This window comes from Sus scrofa, chromosome 12 (genome assembly GCF_000003025.6).
Source record: "Sus scrofa isolate TJ Tabasco breed Duroc chromosome 12, Sscrofa11.1, whole genome shotgun sequence".
NCBI lineage: Eukaryota > Metazoa > Chordata > Mammalia > Artiodactyla > Suidae > Sus > Sus scrofa.
The window spans coordinates 44192032-44213161 of NC_010454.4; the positions used below are offsets into that span (position 1 = coordinate 44192032).

Genomic DNA, 21130 nt, shown 5'->3' on the forward strand with positions numbered 1-21130 from the left:
GAGACGCCGCCCAGGCTTTCGGAGACGGACAACCAGGGCTTAGATGGGTGCAGTGACCCACCCAAGATCACGCAGCGGGGAAGTGGCAGAACCACCCCTGGGTGTGTCTGCACTGGGGCCATGTTCTTCACCACTGTGCCTCTGACACTGTTTATCACCTTCCCATGTGGGCGGGTGCAATGGTGTCACCCTCAGGAGCTTAGACCCCATCAGAGTGACGGGCCACAGAAGGTACAATAAAAAAGTACTTCCGGAGCTCATGCTGTGGCTCAGCAGTAACCAACCCGATGAGTATCCATGAGGATTCAGGTTCGATCCCTGGCCTTGCTCGGTGGGTTAAGGAGCTGGTGTTGCCGTGAGCTGTGGTGTAGGTCGCAGACACGGCTCAGATCTGGCATTGCCGTGGCTGTGGTGTAGGCCAGCAGCTACAGCTCAGATTCTACCCCTAGTCTGGGAACTTCCATATGCCATTGATGTGGCCCTAAAAAGACTCCCCCCCCCAAAAAAAGGTATTTCCTTCGGTCCCACTTCTGTGGAAATGGACAAAACCTGCTCAGCATCCTTGAGTGAAGCCTGAAAAGCATTAAACACATGTCTCTGCATCCCCGATCCTCCTCTTATATCTTGCATTAGTGAGCACACACATGCACACACACATGCAAGCACACACATGCACACATGCAAGCACACATGTGTAGACACACCCCCTCTCCAACCCTGAGCTCCCGAGACGGAGAAGAGAGGAAGGCCCTTCCCTTACCTGGTAGTAGTAGAAAGGGGACAAGACATAATTTAACATCTCCTGGTGGAACACGGGGGTGATGCTTCCTGAAATTGGGGGGACCAACCAAATCCAGTCGGCCGGGCAGCCCCCTCTGGACCGGTACTCATTCTGCATGTACTTCATGAAGGACTCTGCGGCCGAGTGGTGGTCCATGATGGTCACGTTCTGCTTCTAAATCAGGAGGAGGCAAGAAGGGAGTGGAGGCGAAGGGTGAGGAGAGTGCTCGGTCGGCTGCTGGGCTCCCGGATGGACCTCGGCAATCTATAAAATGGGAGCGCACGCCTTCCAGGACCCCTCCTCACTGCTGGAGATAAATACCCCAATGCCAGGTGCTTTCAGAGCCTCTGAGGGAGCCCAAGAAGTCACCAAAGCCATGGCCAGCCCGCAGGCCACATATTGGTCCCCCTTGGCCCTCCGGGGCAGTGTCCAGCTAGCTTCTCAGGCCATACTTACAAGTCTCCCAGCAAATGGCTCTTGGATGCTGATGAATCAAACCACAGTGCATTTCTGTCACTTGTTGGTACAGTTCTAGGAGTCACCTCCCCCAGGATATGGCTGTCCAGCCACATAATAAAAGCAGAGGCCAAAGGGTCTAAGCCTTCCCGGAGTGACCCAACAAGGGCAGCCCCATTGTCTGGCTGCAGTCACTGGTTTCATGCAGCGGTTCAAACTTTGGCCTCTTGTTAGCCATGTGACCTTGAGCTATTAGTTGCTTAACCTCATTTTTCTCATTTGTAAAATGGGGAGGATAATAGTTTCTACATCATGAGGGTGTTGAAAGGATGCAATAAATTAACACCAGTAAAGCATAACACGTGCTCAATAAATGTTAGCAGCTATTGGAAGTTTCCTTGCAGTGCAGTGGGTTAAGGAACTGGTGTTGTTGCAGCTGTGTCGCAGGCTGCAGCTGTGGCTTGAGTTCCATCCCTGGCCCCAGAACTTCCACATGCCGCGGGTGTGGCCAATAAAAATGTTAGCAGCTATTATTATTTCTATTTACTCGGCATTGCATGAGGCACGAGCATAACAGAGGTGAAAGATGTGGCCCCTTCTCTGCATTATATCATATCCTAACCAGGGCAGGCAGCGGTCAGACGTTTCCCGAGGCAGTGGAGGTGCTAACAGAGGGCAGAGGGACAGCTTAGCTCAGGGCCTGGAGGAGAGATGGGGATTTTATTTTAATTCGTCTTTTTAGTGTTGCACCTGCAGCATATGGAAGTTCCCAGGCTAGGAGTCAGGTCGGAGCTACAGCTGCCAGCCTACACCACGGCCACAGCAATACGGGATCGGAGCCGTGTCTCTGACCTCCATCACAGCTCACCAGATCCTTAACCCACTGAGCGAGGCCAAGGATCGAACCTGAGTTTTCATGGATAGTAGTCAGGTTCATTACCACTGAGCCAGGATGGGAACTCTGAGATGGGGATTTTAGAGACAGCTTCTAAGAGGAAGTGAGTTTTGAGGAACGGGTACAAGTTAGGCAGCTGATGGGCACTCCTGGAGAAGGACACTGCAGGTCAAGGCCAGAAGGCAGCAGAGGCTCCAGCTGATGGAGCCTCTAAAATTTCATGTATGCACACACAGCAGCCTGCGTATCAGACCAGTTTTAGGCCCAGGAGTTGAGGATGATGGCTATGAGAATGATGGTAACAGTGATAAATAAGAAGAAGAACAAAACCAGTGCTTACTGAGTGCTCACTCTGGGCCGGGCAGTACAGTAACTGTTACATGCATTTTCATTTAATTCTTACAGCAACCTAGTGAGGGAAGGCCCATTATCATCTCTGTTTTACAGATGAGGAAATGAGGCCAAGCGGTTTGAAGCTGACCCTGAAGGAGGGTCATGAGGAAGCCCTGGAGACTCTCAAGCAGCAGAGGGATGTGATCAGCAAGGGTCAGGAGACAGCCGAGGATCAGACATATCCGTATCCTGCCAATGTCAGAGCTGATGCTGGGAGCCCCCAGGAGTCAGGATGTGTGGCCCACAGCCGTGGGGCCTTCCCGAGCTGGGCCGGCCCCAGGGGGCTCTTCCTGTCCCGTCTCAGAGCTGCCCTGGGCCCCCCGCCCGTCCCCTCAATGACTAGATCAGATGGCCTTCCAACCAGATGATCTTCAGACCCACAAACAGCAGACATGCCTGGAAACTGTGGAGCACGGCGACATTGATCTCCACGACAGCGCGGTCTTTCCAGAGGGAGGCCAGCTTGTGTGTTTCCAGGCCCATCCTTCTGCCCACTTCCTGCAGAGGCAGAGAAATGGGGGAGAGTCGGTCCTTGGGACCCCACCCAAAGGCCCACACCTCCAGCCGGCCCAGCCAGACGGTCCTGGTACCTCCAGGATGTTGTAGCGCTGGACGTCGCAGAAGTCCCGGACCCCGATCTCCGTGCCCATGTACCAGCCATTGAAGGGGCACCCTGGGAACTCAAGGCCGCCCACCTCGAGCAGCATGTTGGCCACGGCTGGCAGGGCGTACCACTTCAGCTCCAGCTCCTGGAACCACTCGTATCTGGCAGGGAGGCCAAGCAGGTGGCAATGGGGCCTTCACTTTGGCCCACCCTCACCCCAGCCCCCCCAAAAGCTTCAGAAAACAAGTCAACCAAGAAAACTCCTTTCCAGATGCTGATCTCTACGTTCATCCTGCCGGGAGAGGTGAATTGGCATACCATATGTTATTACCATTAATTATGCATTTGGTAATTATTATGCCATTAATTATGCATTCATTCATGCACATCTATTAAGCCTCAAATATGGGACAGGTCCTGTGCTAAATGCTGGGAACCCAACACAGCATAGCAGCTCTAGTGTGAGGAAGCCTGGATTCAAGTTCTGCCTTATCCTCTACCAGCTGTGTGAACTTGGGATGTTATTTAGCCTCTCTGAGCCTCAGCATCCCTGCCAGCAAAATAGAGATTGAAGCATCAAGCTCATGAGATTATTGTGAAGATAATAGTATCATTCATTTGTACATTTATTCATTCCAGAAATATATATGACGGAGCACCTTCTATGAGCCAGGCACCCTGCTAGGTGCTACAGCACCTTGAACTGGTGAACAAGAAAGGCAAGATCCCTAATTCTCAGGGCACTTACAGACTATAAATAGGTAAACAAATAAATAGAAAAATCAAAATAAGGTGATAGAGGGTGAGGGTGCCTACTCTAGACTGGGTGTTCTGAAGAGGCTTCTCACACTGGGTAACATTTGGGAAATACCTCACTGACAAGAAATGAACCCTGCAAAATTCTGAGAAGAGAGCATGTCAGGCAGAGGGAACAGCAAGTGCAAAAGCCCTGAGGTAGGACTAAGTTCAACAGAGTCAAGGGACGAACAGAGCCCACCCTAATGCCTGCTACACAGTGAGTCTCAATGTATGGAGGTGTTTTTCTAATTATTAGAGCTGCCTGGAGCAGGGGCTGGACCAGATGAGCTCTTAAAGTACCATGTCCCTATTCTGTCACCCATTCAGGAGAGGGACAGCTAAGAGAATTGGCAGGAAGGTCAAAGAGGCCTGGGCTGCTCAGTGTGAGAACCTCAGAGTCTTTCAAGGGTTCCTCTCCCAAGGTCACTGCCTCCCAAGCTCCTAGGGCCCTGTCTGTCTAAGCCTCGGCCTCCCTGTCACCATCAGCATCTCCTTATAAGTCTGAGGCTGAGATGCAAGGGCAGAGTTGCTGTACAAGTGTGACAAGTTGGGCCTTGAAGGCCAGTCCTGCTGGCTGTCCCCAGCTGCTGGCTGGGCTTTGGGGAAGGTACAGGGAGAGTCCTGAGACCTCAGGAGGGGACATGCCTGGGAACTCACACCCCCGCACCGCACCCGCAGCCTGCTTACTTGGGGTGTTCCATGGGCACCTCCAGCACGAGGTCAGGAGGGATTTCGAAGAGCTCAGGGTCGCGGCCATCAGCCTGCAGGACCAGAGGCACCACGTCGAAGCGGCCGTACTTGGGTTTCCAGCCCAGGTCGATACACAGCTGGGGGTAAGGCAGGCCCAGTGAGTCTGGAGACCCAGGTCCCTTGACCCCTCTGGGCTCCACTCTCACCCACCGTGGCTGGACCTGGTACCTGGGTGAACTCCACGCTGGCCGGGTCCCCTATGATGGTGCCATCAGGCATCTGGTAGCCGGCATACCGGATGAGCTGAGCATTCCAGACCCGGAAGTCGTGCTTCCCATCGCTCCGCTGGGGGAACACGGTGATGGCCGACCTTCCCCAAGACAAGGACAGTGCTGTTTACCGCCTGGCTTGGGTGGGGGCTTCCGGCCATCCCCCAGGACCCCTTTCCCCCCTGTCTTCCCACCCCCAAGCTCCCTGCCCCTGAGCTAAATGAACCAAACCCCTGCAGCTCTGAGACACGCCAAGCTCTCACCCGTCTCTATAACCTGCCCACTTCCTGACACACCCTCTCCTTCCTTCTTCTCCCCCCAGCTCAGACCCTTTCTTCCAGACAGCACAGGGACCAGCCCTCCAGGGCGCCCCTTGGTGGTGTTAGCTGCCCCAGCCCTTTCCCTGGTGGCACCATATTGCTCTCCTTGCCGTCCAGGTTAGCTGGGTGCTTGTCTAGTGCAAAGCATAGGTTCACTGTGGGCTGGAGCAGCATTTTAGGGTCTCAGTCACTTGTGCACCGCCCCATCCCACCCCCAACCTAGCTCTGTGTTGAGCCCCCATCGGGCGGGCACGCAGTGTTTGCCAAACAGACAAATGAATGTACGACCCAACGAGCTGCCTTGACCTCCTTGGCTGGGGGAGGGGAAAGGTAAGATGAGGGGGTACTGATAAGCAGTGACTCCCCCACCTCTAAGAAAAAACACCCCCACCCCCACCCCGGAACCATCTGCTGCAAAACCAGCATCTCATGCCCTCCCCAAAGTGGGGAGCCCTAACCTTGAAGAGTGAATCAAGCGCTTCTTAAAGATCCCCCCATCCCCTCCAAACGGGTCCAAGTCAGAAGGAAACCCAGGAAAGGGGCCGCTGATGAGGCACTAGGCTCACGGAGGCCGGCTCCCTACAAGGGCCTCTTCAGAGCGTCTGTCTCCTTTCTTTCTCCCTGGTTTCTCCTGGAGCAGAGACGCCTCCCCTAAACCCACGGGCATCTTTTGGCTAAGACTCAGGGGGCAGGGCGGGCCCAGGCGTAGCCTTGTAGCCCCAGGAAAGGCACACCCACCTGATGTTGCCATTGTTGGTGGCATAACGCAGGTGCCTGCAGATGTGCTCGAACATTTCCTGGGCCGTGGAACAGCTCCGGGCGTCGAAGACCTGCAGGCAGCACCCCGCCCAGACCAAGCCTGTCAAGGACTGTGAGTTCAGAAGCCTCGGGGCCGTTCAGAAGCCTCGGGGCCGATCAGAAGCTAAGACTGAGGGAGTGGTTCAAACCCCTGAAGCTCAAGCACCCCACCAAGGAGGGCAGCCTCCTCTCTGCCCCTTCATCTTCCTCCTGCTCTCCTAGGGGGGCCCAGGCATCCCCACTTGGAAGACCCTATCACAACCCAAAGCCCTTGGGACTGGCCTATGCACACTCTGGCCTATGCACACTCTGGTATATGGAATAAGCCAATGGGGACCTGCTGTATGGCACGGGGAACTAGACCCAATACTCTGCGAGAATCTATGTGGGAAAAGAATCTGAAAAAGAATGGATGTGTGTATATGCATAACAAAGTCACTCTGCTGTACAGCAGAATTATCACAACATTGTAACTCAACTATATTTCAATAAAACTTTAAAAAATGAAAAAAAGTTTAAAAAAAAATAGAGGTGGCAAAGTGAAAAAAAAAAAAAAATCCGGAGTTCCCGTCGTGGTGCAGTGGTTAACAAATCTGACTAGGAACCATGAGGTTGCGGGTTCGATCCCTGCCCTTGCTCAGTGGGTTAACGATCTGGCATTGCCATGAGCTGTGGTGTGGGTCACAGACGTGGCTCAGATCCCGTGTTGCTGTGGCTCTGGCGTAGGCCTGGGAATCTCCATATGCCGCAGGAGCGGCACTAGAAAAGGCAAAAAGATTAAAAACAAAAACAAAAACAAAAAAGCAAAAAAAAAACCCAAACCCCAAGCAAACCTGATCTTCATGCCCATGAATCAGGATCCCCAGAGCCCAGCTGCTTCAGGCATTTTATACACGGCCTCCAGCACACTTTAGCACAGCCAGAGCCGGCTGCACTGGCATGTCTCATCTATGTATCTGTCCACAGACTTTCAACACTATCCAGCAATAAATGTAAAGATGGCCGAGGAGGCTAGGATAAAGAAAATGTTTTCTGAAAGCCGAGAATTCAGTCGAGGTAAACAACCAGGGACTCGGCAATAAGAATCGCAAGGTCCGCTGGTTTCATGGTGGCGTTTGGTCTCCCCCATTTAACACACGAGAGAAAGACCAGCTAGAAATCCTGGTGCTGAGATGGGATTCCAGACTCCAGGGCAATGGGAGTATGTGGCTGTGACCGCCCCCATCTCATGGCCAGGGGTGTGGGGAGAGGACCCCGGGAGCCCCGGGCACAGCACCGCTGGGTCGCTGGGAGCCATCAGCGGGGGCCCCGCCCGCCTCCCCGCTTCCCCTCCTGCCGTCTAAGGAAGTCCACCTGCAGGTTGGACCACTGGATCCTCCCGATGCAGCGCGGGGCGTTGCGCCAGGCCTGCTTGGCGGCGAAGATGAGCTCATCTCCCGTCAGCTGATAGGTTCCTGTTGTTTCTATCTCCTTTGTTACCGCTTCCACCCTGGCCAGATGTTCCTCTATTTTTGCCCTGGGGGACAGGAAGACATCAGGAAGATCAACAATGAGATGGCCTTAAATGGGGACTGACTCAATCCACAGAAGCAGGAACTGAACTAGGACACCCAGAGGGCAAGACGTCTCTCAGGGAGACTGTGCCCACCAGGGCCAGCTCCGTGGGGGTGGGACCAAGGCCCTGAGCTCCGCACTGCGGTCGCGGACTCAAAGTCTGAGTCATTTTTGGACTGGAAGCCCACGGGGCTTTTTTCTTTTTAATTTTTAAATTTTTTTAATTATAGTTGACTTACAATGGCCTGCCAATTTCTGCTGTACAGCCAAGTGACCTAGTTATACATACATATGTATATGTATACACACACACACACACACACACACACACACTCTTTTTCTCACATTATCCTCCATCCTGATCAAGCCCATGTTTTTAATTTTCACACTGGGTCCTGCAAGCTGCACAGCTGATCCCACCCACACCCTTGTTTCCAGGCTCCCAGGCTAATCGTATTCGTCTCAGCAAGGAGTGCAGCGCTTCTCAGACCCAGAGCAGCGTCCTTCAAGCCACAGCCAGGTCCCGCCTCTCGGCCAGGGGAGCGCCCGTCCACCCCCGCCCTTGCTCAAGGGATGAGCCACACCTCCTGCAGCAGCTGCTGTGCACTGAGTGCTCACAATGAGCTGGGTGCTGGGCAAAGCCACCCTCCAACGGGGTCCCACTGAGGCTGTGAGGGAGGTGTTTGTGTGTCCCTTTTACCGTCTGGTGTATCCAGAAGGTTAAGTACCGGCCCAAGGACGTAAGCGTGGCCAAGAACAAACTTAGGACTAAGAGTCAGGGTGTCTTGATGCCAAGTCCAGGCCCTTAACCTTTCACCTTCCACCCTAGGGGGCTGCTCCAAGCCCGGAGATGTCGGGGGCCCACCCATGCTTCCCCCGGTCAGGCCCAGACAGGCCCGGCTCTCAGGACTCGACCTGCAGGGCCCCAGGGCCTGTGCAGGGAGGAGCCCTTCACAGTGTGTCCCCCATCCCAGGCTCCCTACAGTGAGCTTTCTCAAGCTCTGCCAGCTATCCCTGCTATCCCGTATGAGATTTCCAAACTGGTTTCTCTGCTGCCCTCCCTGGCTTCAAAACGATCCTACAGGCAGAAAGGTTTGGAAACACAGACACACACACACACACACAGACACACACACACAGATACACACACAGACACACACAGACACACACACACACAGATACACACACAGACACACACACAGACACACACACACCATACCCGCAACCTTGAGATCTCTAATCAACACCAAAGACGTGAAACAGCAACAAACAAAACTATTTAAGGAATGAACTCCTGATTAAGGAGAGCGGACAACTCAGAACGAAATGGCCTTTCTGTAGAGAAGACAGTCTTGACTACTCTTCCCTGACTAGAGAAAAAGTTCCAAGACACAACACTCGGCACTCTTTATCTTCAAGGGCGCTCCCGCCTGAGGACCTGCTGGGTGAGGCTGAGGCTGGCCCCGGCGCCACCGGAAGCCCTTCCTCCCCAAACAAAGCTTCGAGCGATAGGCCTGCTCTGCCTCCGAGCGCAAGAACAGCAGAGAGCACGAGACCGCAGCTGGAGCATCCGAAGCACGTCCACATTAACAGGTGACTACGCAAGAAAGGATTAGCTTACGTTTTCACCCAATTCCTTTAGAGTTTTAAATTTTACCAGTGTTTTTAGGTAGTTATATTTATGAGGCACTGAAAATTCTATGATGCCTAGTCTGAAAAAGAGGGAGTGGCTCTCGGCATTAATGAACTGGCTTTGAACAGAGCATTCAACAAGTTCCAATTTCTAACTGTACAATCCTTCACTCACGAAGGGCGGAACCGGCCCAGTTTGCATGCCTTTAGCTGCTCGTGTAACTGTGGGGGTGGGCTGTCATTTGTCACTCACACCCCCAGGACCTCTGAGGGGTCAAGGTGTGGACTTGTGACTGTGAGACATGGAACTTCCCTCTGTGAGAAGCCAGTGGGTTTGAACAGCCACCAAGAAGAATCCAGCAGCTTCCCCAGGGTGACAAGCACCTGCTTGCCTTCCAGACACCAGCAGGACCCCCCAGGTCCAGCCATGGAGTCAGAACCTTCAAGGTCAAAGAACTGGATGCTGGAACATTGAAGTGAAAAGCAGGGGCTCTGGCCTAAACGGCCTGGGCTCAAATCCCTTCTCTGGGACTTCAGAACATGTGACTCTGAGCCAGTTCCATCTCTTCCAGAGCCTTTGGTTTCCTTGTCTGTAAAATGGGGAAGACAGTCAAGGTAGCACCGAATTGTGGGAAGACTAGGTATAAGGCAGGGCCCGGCACAGACTTAGTGCTCGGGGTAAATGTCAGCGGCAATGCAGAGCCCGGTGAAGCCCATCAGGGAAATTCCTGGGAGTTCCCTTTGTGGCTCAGCAGAAACGAACCAGACTCATATCCAAGGGTTGCAGGTTTGATCCCTGGCCCCACTCAGTGGGTTAAGGATCTGGCATTGCCATGAGCTGTGGTGCAGGTCGCAGATGCAGCTCAGACCTGGCGTTGCTGTGGCTGTGGTGTAGGCTGGCAGGTGTAGCTCCAATTTGACCCCTAGCCTGGGAACCTCCATATGCCACTGATATGGCCCTAAATTTAAAAAAAGAAAAGAAAATTCCTGTACCCCCGAAAGGCTCATTGGTCAACAACGGAGATGAAAGCCCAAGGATCTCGGACCTCCTGGTGACAGAGCGCTGCTGCAGAGGCTCTGTTTACGCAGCACACACAGCAGCAGCCCCCAAAGGCGTTCTCGGTCTGGCTGTGCATTAGAATAACCTGGGGAGCTTTAAAGAGCATGGATGTCTGTCCCCTCCCTACTTCCCGAGATCCTAGGGGACCCTGGGGTCAGTATCTTGCGAGGTCCTGATGGCGACACTTGTGCAGCCAGGGTGGAGGATTGCCGGCCCCAGAAGACAAGGGCCTCTTTCATAGGCCCAAGGTCCCTTCCAAGGGTCCTCCTGTGGCTCACTTCTCGCAGGGACGCGCCCTGTGAGGCTGCACCGTAAAAGCCACACTCCCCTCCTAGCCCATAAAACAGCAAATCCATTCCCTCGGAAACCCTGTCTCACAGCCCCTCGAGCCTTTTTATTTTAAAGACATAAACGGACCTAAATTAATAGCCATATATTTTATGAAACTCGGAAATAGAGAACCCCACGGAGTACGGTGCCAAGAGCTCTCTCCGAGTTGGGGGCCTGAATTCTAAGCTGGGAAATGAACTCTAGCTGCCACTGGGCTGCCCTGCTCACAGCTGGAGGTGGAGGGCTTGGCGAAGTGGTCCTGACGGCCTTTTCTATCACAAATATTTTATAATAAAAGGTTTTGCACATCAATTCATTGCTTTGTGCCAGGACACTGTTCCAAACTTATTTGATCCTCACAATAATGTTATGAGTGGGTTTTATGATCACCCCACTTTGACCCATGAGGAAAGGGCGGCACAGAGAAGGTAAACGGATTTCCCGAGGATAGAGGACCAGTCACTGGTGGAGTCAGGGCTCAAACGCTTAGACTCCTGAGGGACGCTGTCAACCACTGTCACCATGCCTCTTTGTCTAACGGTTTTGAGAACCCATCCAGGGTCTTTTCCTTGAAAAACCATGCTTTATGCCTGGGCTCAGTGAACATCTGGGAAGGGGAGGGGTCTGGAGTCAGAGGGAAACGGCAGGAGACAGGAGGGCTGAGGGGAAGAGGAGGCAGCGATGCTGCGGGAGGCAGGCCTTACTCTTTGAAGGAGCTGTAATACAGGTTGACAAATTCAATAGCTTGAGGTAGAAGCTCGTCTGGTGGGGTAGGCTTGTCCCTGGGTCCTATGGTCAAACTTTTGGGGTTCATGATGGCTCCTAGGCAAGACTTGGACTTGCAAGCAAGATCCTGAAAAGAGAGAGAGCTGGTGGTGAGGCTGGCTGCTTAGCCCCTCTGCACAGGTGTCAATGGCCATCCTCCTCCAAGAGCAGCTCACCTGGCCACCTCCTTCCCCTCTGGCTGCTCCAGATCCCTGGCACCCCTCTCCACCCCTGTGCCACCTCCTCCTTGGGGACCACCAGACTTTCCCCCCACCCACATCCCCTGTCTTCTACTGGCTGAACCCCACGGGATGTGAGCTGGGGCTGCTCCCACCGCCCCGGGCTCCGTCTCTGGCCCTGCCCCCCAACCAGCCCCAGCCCCAGAGCAAAGTCAGCAGTCAATCCCTGGTAACAGCTCAGCGACCTTCTCATTTAAAGAGGCTGATACAATTCCTGGGGACAAACTTGTGTTGTTCGGCGAAAAAGAAGTGGGAAAGTGCAAATCCCAAAGTCAGGGGATACCACAGAGAAAAGACAGGAAGGAAGCATGGGCAAAAGTTAACAGTAGTAATTTCTGTTAAGTGTGAAAAATGATTCTGCTTTCGTGGTCTTGAAATTTTTCATTTTTTCTCACTTTAGAATCATAGAAAGCATTCTAAAGTTAGAACGGAAACTTAGAAGATAAGAAGGAGCCTTCAAGGACACTTAGTCCAACTACTCACTGAATGTTTAAACTCTCTCCAATTTCCCTATCAAATAGCACTTGAATCCTTCTAGTGACAGGGAGCTCACTACCTCCTGATGTAGTTCAGCCCAGCTCTGGGTAGTCCTGTTAGCAAATTCTCCCTGATGCAATGCTGAAATCTGTCTCTCTGAGGGAGAGAATTAATTCATTCCTGCAGTCGTTTATCTCACCTTCTAGATTATCCGTCACCCACCGAGGGGTTAACAGAGAGTTTGCACCATTTACTGCCTACTGTAATGTGTGAGAAGCAAGAGTCTCTGTTCCCAACACCCTCTGCCCAAGCAGATGACTTGCTGTCCAGGGGGACACCTGTTCGATCTGTTAAGGGCCCTGATGGTTTTGCTGGCTTGGAACAAAGGTGGTTCTCCCCAGAGCCCCACACTTCTCACCCCTTTGGCCTCGCGGTGAAGTGTGTCTTGGAAAGTCATCCCGCTGCCCCAGTTTTTGATCCTCACGTGCCGTGGACAGGCCGGTGGGAGCACATCTAGCTTGACCAGGGAGTCTGGAGACTTCTATGAAGAAGGAAAAACCAAGGGTTTCCAAATGCCTCCAACCCCAGGACTCCACAGGTCTCTCCCAGGCCCCAGGCCCTGCCTGAGCTTGGAGGTGGGGGGCGGGGGGAGGGTAGCTGTGGGTGGGAACCCAGGTCAGGGTGTCGGACCACGTCCCTCCTCCCTTCCTGGCAGCCTGGCCACCTGGGCCAGTGCCTGCTGAGAGCTCCAGGTGTCTGGGCCATTGGCCAGGCTTCTCTCCTCACCCACCACCCTGCCAAATGCTCCCCAAGGGGAACTGCAACAGCAGGGATGAGGCTTGGCAGTGACAGCCAGGACTCCTGAGAACAGCAATCGGGACAGGGAAGAAGGTATTGCTGCCTTCCATGGAGCTATTTAGGAATCTGAACCCAGTCTCTGCCCACCTCTTGGACACTGAGGTCCCAAACACCTAGGGAAGGTGGAACTGGGGGCCAGAGGCAGGGGCTGGGGCCCGAAGCTCAGCTGCGGAGTCCCGGATTATTTCTGAGTGTTCTGCTTCTGGCTCCACGAGTGGCCTGCTCTCACCCGGGCCTGCCAGCCCACACAGGCGAGTCACCCCGATGCCCACACACGAGGGTCACCCGCCCTGCTGTCCCAAAGCTCTTCCTCACCCCCACCTGTGCCCCCTGGGTCTCCACTCACTGCCCAGCCCCCAGCTGTTCGGCCTACATCTGCCCGGGAGGAAGGAGGAAGGGGCTTCCCAGCCCCGAAGGACTCACTGACCTTTGCTGTCTCTGCCAGGGGCTGGGAGCACTCATTCCGGTGCCTGCTGCGGCTGGGACATTTGGGGTCATCCTGTGTTACTGGACTGCAAAAGGAAACAGCTATCATGAGACGGAGTTTCTGAGGGCAGAGAGGGAGCTGAGGCTCCTCCGCCAGCCCATTTGACAAGAGTGGGGAACTGAGGTCCGGGGGTGGGGGGTGGCTGCCAGTCAGCGTGGTGGGGGAGGAGGTAGCAGTTCCAGCCTCCGTGGCATCACCACCCTCCCTCCGCCCCTTCCTCCCTCACCTGCCCCCTACAAAGCCACAAAGTCAGGAGGGGAGCTGAGCCAAAGCTAACGGCCCAAAGAGCGACCCACAGAAGCTCTGCCCCTCTCAAAAGCCAAGTGCAAATGGTCCCGGGCTGGGCTGGCAGAGAAAGGCTCTTCCAACCTTGCCCTCCCAGGCCAGCCGTACTGCTCTTCACCTACTCCCTCTTTGGGACTGACGCTTTTTTATTAGAGCCCTTGATTTATCTTGGTTTGTTTATTTATTCTAAATTTTTATTATGGAAAATTTTAAACATACACAGTTAGAGAGAAGACTGTGATAAAGCCCTCTGGGCCCTTCACCCAGATTCAACCTAGTTAAACAATGATCAACCCTTGGCCAAGCTTGTTTCAACACTACTTAAATGCAAATCTGAGGCATCATGTCATCCATAAATACCTCACTCTTTCTAGAAGATACAGATGCTTTTTAAAAACTAGATTGGTTATATTTCTTCTCAAACAACAGACGTAAAAGCGTTTAGTCTATCCGTTGAAGAGGAAAAAGCCCTACTAGTCTGAAGTGACTCAGAAACCACTGGCTCTGGTTTGGGGTTTTAGGTTTGCAACTGCTACAGAGATCTGAAGATGTGTGAGCGCCCCTCCCATGTCACATCCCACACATGCCTTCTTCTGGGGCAAATCACACTCTGGGACATCTCAGTTCGAAAGCTTCTTGTGTCCCATGTTCTCTGCAGTATTTTCTGGGACGTGCACACATCCAAGGGGAGAGGCATTTAGAAAGTACTACAGAGATCTCTCATTTTCCACCTTATATACACTGGTGATGCTGGAAAATGACAAATGATCACGTGCTGCTTTTATTATTGGAAAAAGTAAGGACCATTTATATTAGCATTATATAATTAACTACATGCATCATAGAGTCACGTGATTTAAAGCTATAAAGAGATAGTACCCCTTTAAGAGAACATAAGTATGTGTCAGAAAGCAACTTCTGTCTGAATCAAGTGATTCAGCAGCCCTATAAAGTGCCCTCCGTGTGGCCGGCTAACATCACCCCACTGGTCTGGTCTGGTCTGTGCCCTCGCCACCGCCCCCCTGCCGCCAGAAGAAAGCCAATACAGGCTAGTCTGGACATTCGGAAGAGGGAAGCCATGGCCGACTGGTCCTCATGGGGCCGCTGAAATGGGAAGATGCTTTGAGGCTGGGGTCCTCAGGGAGGCAATGCTTTCCTGCTCTTCTCAAGCTTTTACCACCTGCCCTGGCCCCTAAGCCCCACCCTGTTTATTGTTTCCTCTCATTTACTTCTGGCTGGAGAACTGGAGAATTTGAGAAGCTTACTGGTCCACAGTAACTTTTAGATAGAGAGACAATGTCCTTTCATTTTGCATAACTATCGCCCCCAGATATTAAAAAGTTACCTACAAATCCACTATACAGATGGACCATAGTGAGCCTGGCCCCACCACCTATGGCTAGGTATTTAGGTTGTGTCCAGTTTCTCCACTATTACAAACAATGCCTCAAACTGTATACATGATCTGATGCTGACCCTGTGTGTGTGTGTGTGTGTGTGTGTGTGTGTGTGTGTGTTTGTACACAAGCATAGAAAAATATCTAGGGGAAACACTAGTAAGTGCTAACAGTGACTAGCATTAACTGATAAAGTCACAGATTATTTGAATTTTTCTTTATAATTGTTGATAAAGTCACAGATTATTTGAATTTTTCTTTATAATTGTCTGCATTTTCCAACTTTTTTCAGCGACCATGAATTCCACTCATAATTGGGAAATTTTTTAAATTTGGAAAATGAATATACAAAGTTATGCAGAGTGGATTTGGGGAGGATTAGCTTCTGGGAGATACAGGTGCCCAGAAGCCAGGTGAGCATATGAAGGATCTGAACACTTATTGCCAAATTATTGCCTCGTCCATCCAGACAGGTGCAATTTGGCTAAACTCACAGCTGTGCGCCGTCCTGCTTGGTATACTTCACAAGGACCCTTAAGGATCTGCCTTCAAGAGGAGAGCTGGAGTGTGGATCCTGTTTAGCCCCAGGGCTGTCCACAAGCGCTTGAGGGACAGTCTGTGGCTCCTTTGGGGGCTGATTCCCCTGCGGGCGCCCCTCTTCCACATGTGCCCACCTCTCCAGACACCAAGGGTGGGCAGCCAGAGGCGCTCTGGGAAATGAACCTTATTTGTCAAACGAGAGCCACTTTGCTCTCTCAACCCTCTTTCCTAAAGGGTGTTGCAGCCCCAGTGCTGTAAAATCTAGAGAGCTGCCAAGTGCGGAAACAACCACAATTCCTACTCCAGCCCTCGCAGTCGCCTCTCAGGGGTATTTATTGGGCTTCTCTGCCTCTTTGTGGCTACTGAGTTGCAACCTCTTCTGCGTTCTAAACGAGGAAAACCCTCTAAGTAAATCCTCATCGGAATCCTACAGAGCGAATACTCCAATCCTTCTATTTTTCCGGAGAACCGAGGCTCAGAGAGTCAGTGCCGCGCCAGAGCTCGAGCCGGGTTCCGAGCCGGGTCCCGGGCCGGGTCCCGGCGCCGCGCCGCCCGCCTCCCTCCCAGGGCGGACCCCCGCCCGGCGGAGTACCTGGCTCGGCGGGGGCCGCAGGCGGGCTGCGGCCGGAGGATCCTGCGGAGGAGCCGGCAGAGCCAGGGCCGGGCGGCCTCGCACGCCGCGCCCAGCCCCTCGCGCATGGCCCCGGCGCGGGCGCAGCTCCGAGGGCTCCAGGCTCCTCACTACGCGAACCCCTTTATCGCCGCGGGACCCCGCAGCCCCCGCCCCGGGGCGGAGCGAGCAGGAGAAGCGGCCCCGACTCGGCTTCCCCTCGAGCCTGGACCCGGGCCAGTGTGTCCGCTCCGCAGGCGGCCACCTGGCCCCCTCGCCCGCGCCTCCGTCCCCGCGGTGGCGTCCGCGGGGAAGTCTGCCTTCTGAACGCCACCGGGCTTTCTCTGGGCTGAGACCCCGCGGCCGGTATTGCCGGCCTTGAGTGTGCTATCCCCCCATGAAGCGACAGTAATGATCAGAATAATAACCCCCATTGTACAGTGCTTTAGTTTACACAGTAAACTTTCTTGTCATTTCATCTGCCCCTTATTAGATCCAATCAAGAAGGCAATTCTATATTGTTATCTCCACTTGATGGAGAAGGAAGCCAGGGGTCCAGAGAAGTTCAGGATTTTGCTTAAGACCACACAGCAGCCCCAGGACCACGCCGGAGCTCTCTCACTTTACGGGGCTGCTATTTCTTTCCTGCACGTTCAGTTCAATTACAGGAAAGAAGGTCCCAAAAGCTCATAGTTGGTGGGAGTGATTTTTAATGGGAGACTGAGTTGGGCATTTGGACCAGGAGCCCCTCAGGTCCCTTCCAGTCTCCTGATCCTTATTACCTGGAAGGCACCGGGCCAGGGACCTTCTCCACCTGTACCTTGCTTCTTACACTGGGAGCAGGATAACTCCTAGGGTCCAGACAGGGACAAAGCAGCAGCCCTTGACCCCAAAGTACAGGGAGCTCTCCTGCACATACTCCAGCATGTTTAATCCTAAACCGAAGTAACGTGGATTGAAAGAGGGTATACATTTGTGAGCCAACTGTCATCCAGCTTGACTTTGTCCCAAATTCCACTCATCTTCAGCTAGATGTTCCCAACATTTGCCTTCCTCTCTAAAACCTAGACACACACTCCATGTTCACCTCCTAACCAATGGTTTACGTAAAATATAGAACCATTAGGCGCGTATACTGTTCTTAGTCTTATGACACCCAAACGGGTTTTTTAATTACTTTTCAAAATTGAAAGCTAGTAACTGGCTCCTACTGCTTTCAGGATAAAATCCCCTTTGTACTGCTGCTTCCTCTTCTGGTAACATCCTCCCCCTACCCCCCTCTCTGTAGATGCCCCCAGAATAGGTCCCAGTGCCCCTGAACTCTCCTGTAACTTCCTACTTCTCTGTCCCATCCCACCCCACCCCAATTTATAAAGCTCTTTAACCCCCCAATTTTTACGTGCTCTGCCCCAAACCAGTAAGGAAGGTTTCCTTCCTGACATCAGGAACTGGTTGGCTTTTCTCTCTCCCTTTCCCAGCCCAGCACACGGCAGGCCCTCAGGGAGAGCCTGTATAGTGTGGAGGTTTAAGTTTGGACTAGGTTCAAACCTCAGCTCTACCCTTTCCAGATGCCGACCTTGAGTAAGTCACTCAACCATATACAATGAGGCTAATATTAGCTCCTGCCTCGTTACTGATACAGTAATAAAGACTTAATCAACATTGGCTGTTCTTTTTAGCTACCCTGTTTGCAATTAATAAGTGGCTCGATTTACTATTTGCTTAACGGATAAACAGACGGGCTTCGCTGACATCCCCCGACCCCCCAGCACAGTGCCAGAGGACTAGCCCTCAGCAAATCATTGTTAATGGACTGGAACATGCCCGCTTCCCAAAGCAGGCCAGCCAGTGTCGTGATCAGGAGCCGGAAGGCCCAGGTTTGACTCCTGGCTCTGTCACTTGCTAACCATGCCATCGGAAGAATGACTCACACTTTCTAGCCTTCAGAGTCCCCATCGTTCCGGGAGGAGGATAGCGAAAGTTCCTTCCTCATCGATGGCTGGGAGGGTGAAATGACTTAATATGAGGTTTTCTCTCGATCATTTCACATAACTGATTTGAGCTCTTCTAACAGCCCAGCCCAGCTCTGCTTCAAAAGATGGATAGGTCAAGTGCTAATTAGAACTGCTGGAAGCATCCTGGAGGGCCAGGCAGAGGTGCCAATATTTCAGTGACCAGCAGGCTTCCTCCCTACCTTGCCTCGGGTCACTTCAGCCCACTCGACAGCTCAGGTCTCCTGAATGGTCCAAAACCCCAAGTCTGTGCCATTAGAGGGTCTGGGATTGAGGGATACGGGCTGTAGGCCACACTGCAAGGGCTAGCGGAGGAGGGGGATTCAGGATGATCTTGAGAGACAGGGGATGGACTGGGTCTGGATGCATCAAGGAGGGAATGTGCTCTGTACAGACGCTGGGAAACTGAGGGAGGCCTGGCTGAGCAGGTGGGGTGGACCGTCTCTCTGGGAGGGGTGCTCATACAGAACCCTGCAGTCAAGCCTCAGCATGGTGACAGACAGTGGGGAGCCCCTGCAGACTCTAGAGCAGGAGCAAGACTCGCTAGAAGTCGAGCTGGAGTTAGGGAGGTCAGAGCCAGTGTGGGGCTGCAGTCGGGGGAGGCTGGTAGGGGCTGCAGCCATGAGGTGAAGAGAAGGAAGGGGTGACCAAGAAGAGTCAAAGCAGATTCCCGGTGATCAGGCGCTCCCCCCCACCCCCGCCCCCGAGACCCCAGGAGGATGATGAAGCTGCTGTCAGTCTGCAGCATTTGCATCCAGAGCACCAGGAGGTCGTCTAGAAGCAATCCAACCCTGGGTTCTCAGCTCTAGCCACTCGGGCCACCACAGTCCAGACCTCCTGGCTTCAAATGTTCCCTCCTCCAGTTCAGCCCACACACTATATCTGGGGGATCTTGCTCGAGAATCTACAATGGCTCCTGCTGCCAAGCAGAGCAAGTCCAAACCCTGGGGCTCGGCGTTCAAGGCCCTGCTCTGGCCTGGCCTCTCCTATCCTAGCCCCCCACTCCCACCCCGCCCTCGCCTCCTGGCCTGAGCACAGTCCCACTTGCTTCTGTCTCTGAGTCTGCCCACCCTGCCCCCTCCCTGGAGTGTCTTCGACGCCTCTCTTCACTCCCTGCGTCCTCTCCATTCTTCCAAGTGCACAATGAGCAGCTCATTCCCTTGACGCTCTCAGAGGGGACCCATGTTGCTCAGCCTCGTCCTACTATCCTACTGCCAACGGCAATCACAATGCAACACATGCCGCTGACTGAGCGCTGACTCGCTGTGTTTACCTATGAAAACTCATTTCATTCTCAGCACAACCCCACGGAACAGGGCTCCCTACTCCCTTCTACAGATGAGACTTGCCAAAGGTCACAAAGCTATTAAGTGGTAAAGCCACCTGCTTATTGCTCTTACTGGCACCGCTTCCCTGGGGTGCCCAGCTGCCCACCCTGGGGGGTGCCCTGCCTGCTATAGTCCAGGGGAAAGGCTCCCCTGGGGCTGTGCGGCTGGGGGGCTGTGTGGCGCCCTGTGTGGCCGGGCTTTGGTTCGGGTGGGGCTTTCATGCTATCCGCTGGAGTAAGCCTCAGCCTCAAGTTCACGGCGGTGAGCTCTCCCGGCTGTGGGAGCCTGTCCACTGACTGGCCCTCTCATTCTCTCGGTTCTGTCTCAGGCTTGCTTCTCCTACAAGAGGCAAGGGGGTGGAGGGTGGTGTTCAAATTCCAACTCTTAATTAGTGGTCAGGGGAAACCACTCTTACGTAGTTTCTATCCCTTTAACTGGAAAATGAGACAATAGCTTGTACTTCACAGAACCCCAGGGCAGTAGAGGAAGCGCCCTGGGTAGCCCTGGCCTAGAGCGAGCGCCCAGTGAGGTATAATAACCTTCACATTTGCTGCGGGCTGCCACATGTGGGCACACTGCTCACTGCCCTGCACGCACACTCTCATTTCATCCTTAAAAGGCTGCAGGACCGGTTGCGTGGGTTCCCCATACTGCAGATGAGAGCTGAGGCTCAGAGAAGTTCACCTGTCCTAGGTCACACCGCTGGTGGGGGACAGCCCAAAGCCAGCAAGTGCAGCCCAGCACAGGGCTCCGGACGGCTTCTCTAATGCCCCAGTGCGCATCACCAGGTTGATATTCAAAATATGTGGAAAACGGTATGGACGTGCCTCAGAAAACTAAATGTAGAACTACTATAGGATCCAGCCATCCCACTCCTGGGTATCTGTCTGGATAAAACATTCATTCGAAGAGATACATGCACCCCTATGTTCATGGCAGCACTATTCACAGTAGCCAAGACATGGAAACAACCTAAATGTCCATCAACAGATGAGTGGATTAAGATGTGGTACATATATACTATGGAAGACTACTCAGCCATAAAAAAGGACAAAATAATGCCATTTGCAGCAACATGGATAAAACTAGAGTTTTCATACTAAGTGAAGTAAGTCAGAAGGAGAAAGACAGATTCCATATGATATCACTTGTATGTGGAATCTAAAACATGGTACAAACGATCCTACCTACAAAACAGAAACAGATCCCTGCCATGGAGAGCAGACTTGTGGTTGCCTGGGGGGAGGGGAAAGGCAGTGGGATGGACGGGGAGTATGGGGTTCATGGATGCCAACTGTTACATTTAGAATGGATAAGCAATAGGGCCCCACTATACAGCACAGGGAACTATGTCCAATCTCTTGGGTTGGAACATGATGGAAGACAGTACAAAACAAACAAGCAAACAAACAAAATATCAGACCACCGGTGAGGCTCGCACACTGGAGAATGGGAAGGGATGTTGGCCGGGCTGTGTGCCAGTTCTAGCCATTGGGCTCTACTGCCTCGCATTCTCAAATCCGGTATCTGTACCCCCTTTTCATCTTCTCCC

General features: G+C 53.1%; 1 protein-coding gene across 6 annotated transcripts in view; it reads right to left on the minus strand.

The window, feature by feature from the left end:
* NOS2 (nitric oxide synthase 2) overlaps window positions 1-21130 on the minus strand; it is a 44932-nt gene that overhangs the window by 17088 nt on the left and 6714 nt on the right. For 4 of the 6 annotated variants that reach the window (XR_001299931.2, XM_021066186.1, XM_005669079.3 and 1 more), the window contains 10 exons: window positions 13347-13431; window positions 12480-12602; window positions 11285-11433; window positions 7358-7520; window positions 5945-6036; window positions 4846-4987; window positions 4615-4754; window positions 3116-3290; window positions 2922-3023; window positions 761-955 (listed from right to left, as the gene is read on the minus strand). Coding sequence is in view for 5 of the 6 variants with exons in the window: in XM_021066186.1 (XP_020921845.1) it covers window positions 761-955; window positions 2922-3023; window positions 3116-3290; window positions 4615-4754; window positions 4846-4987; window positions 5945-6036; window positions 7358-7520; window positions 11285-11433; window positions 12480-12602; window positions 13347-13431 (1366 nt within the window). In the remaining variant the exon portion in view is untranslated. 6 annotated transcript variants of the gene reach the window in all.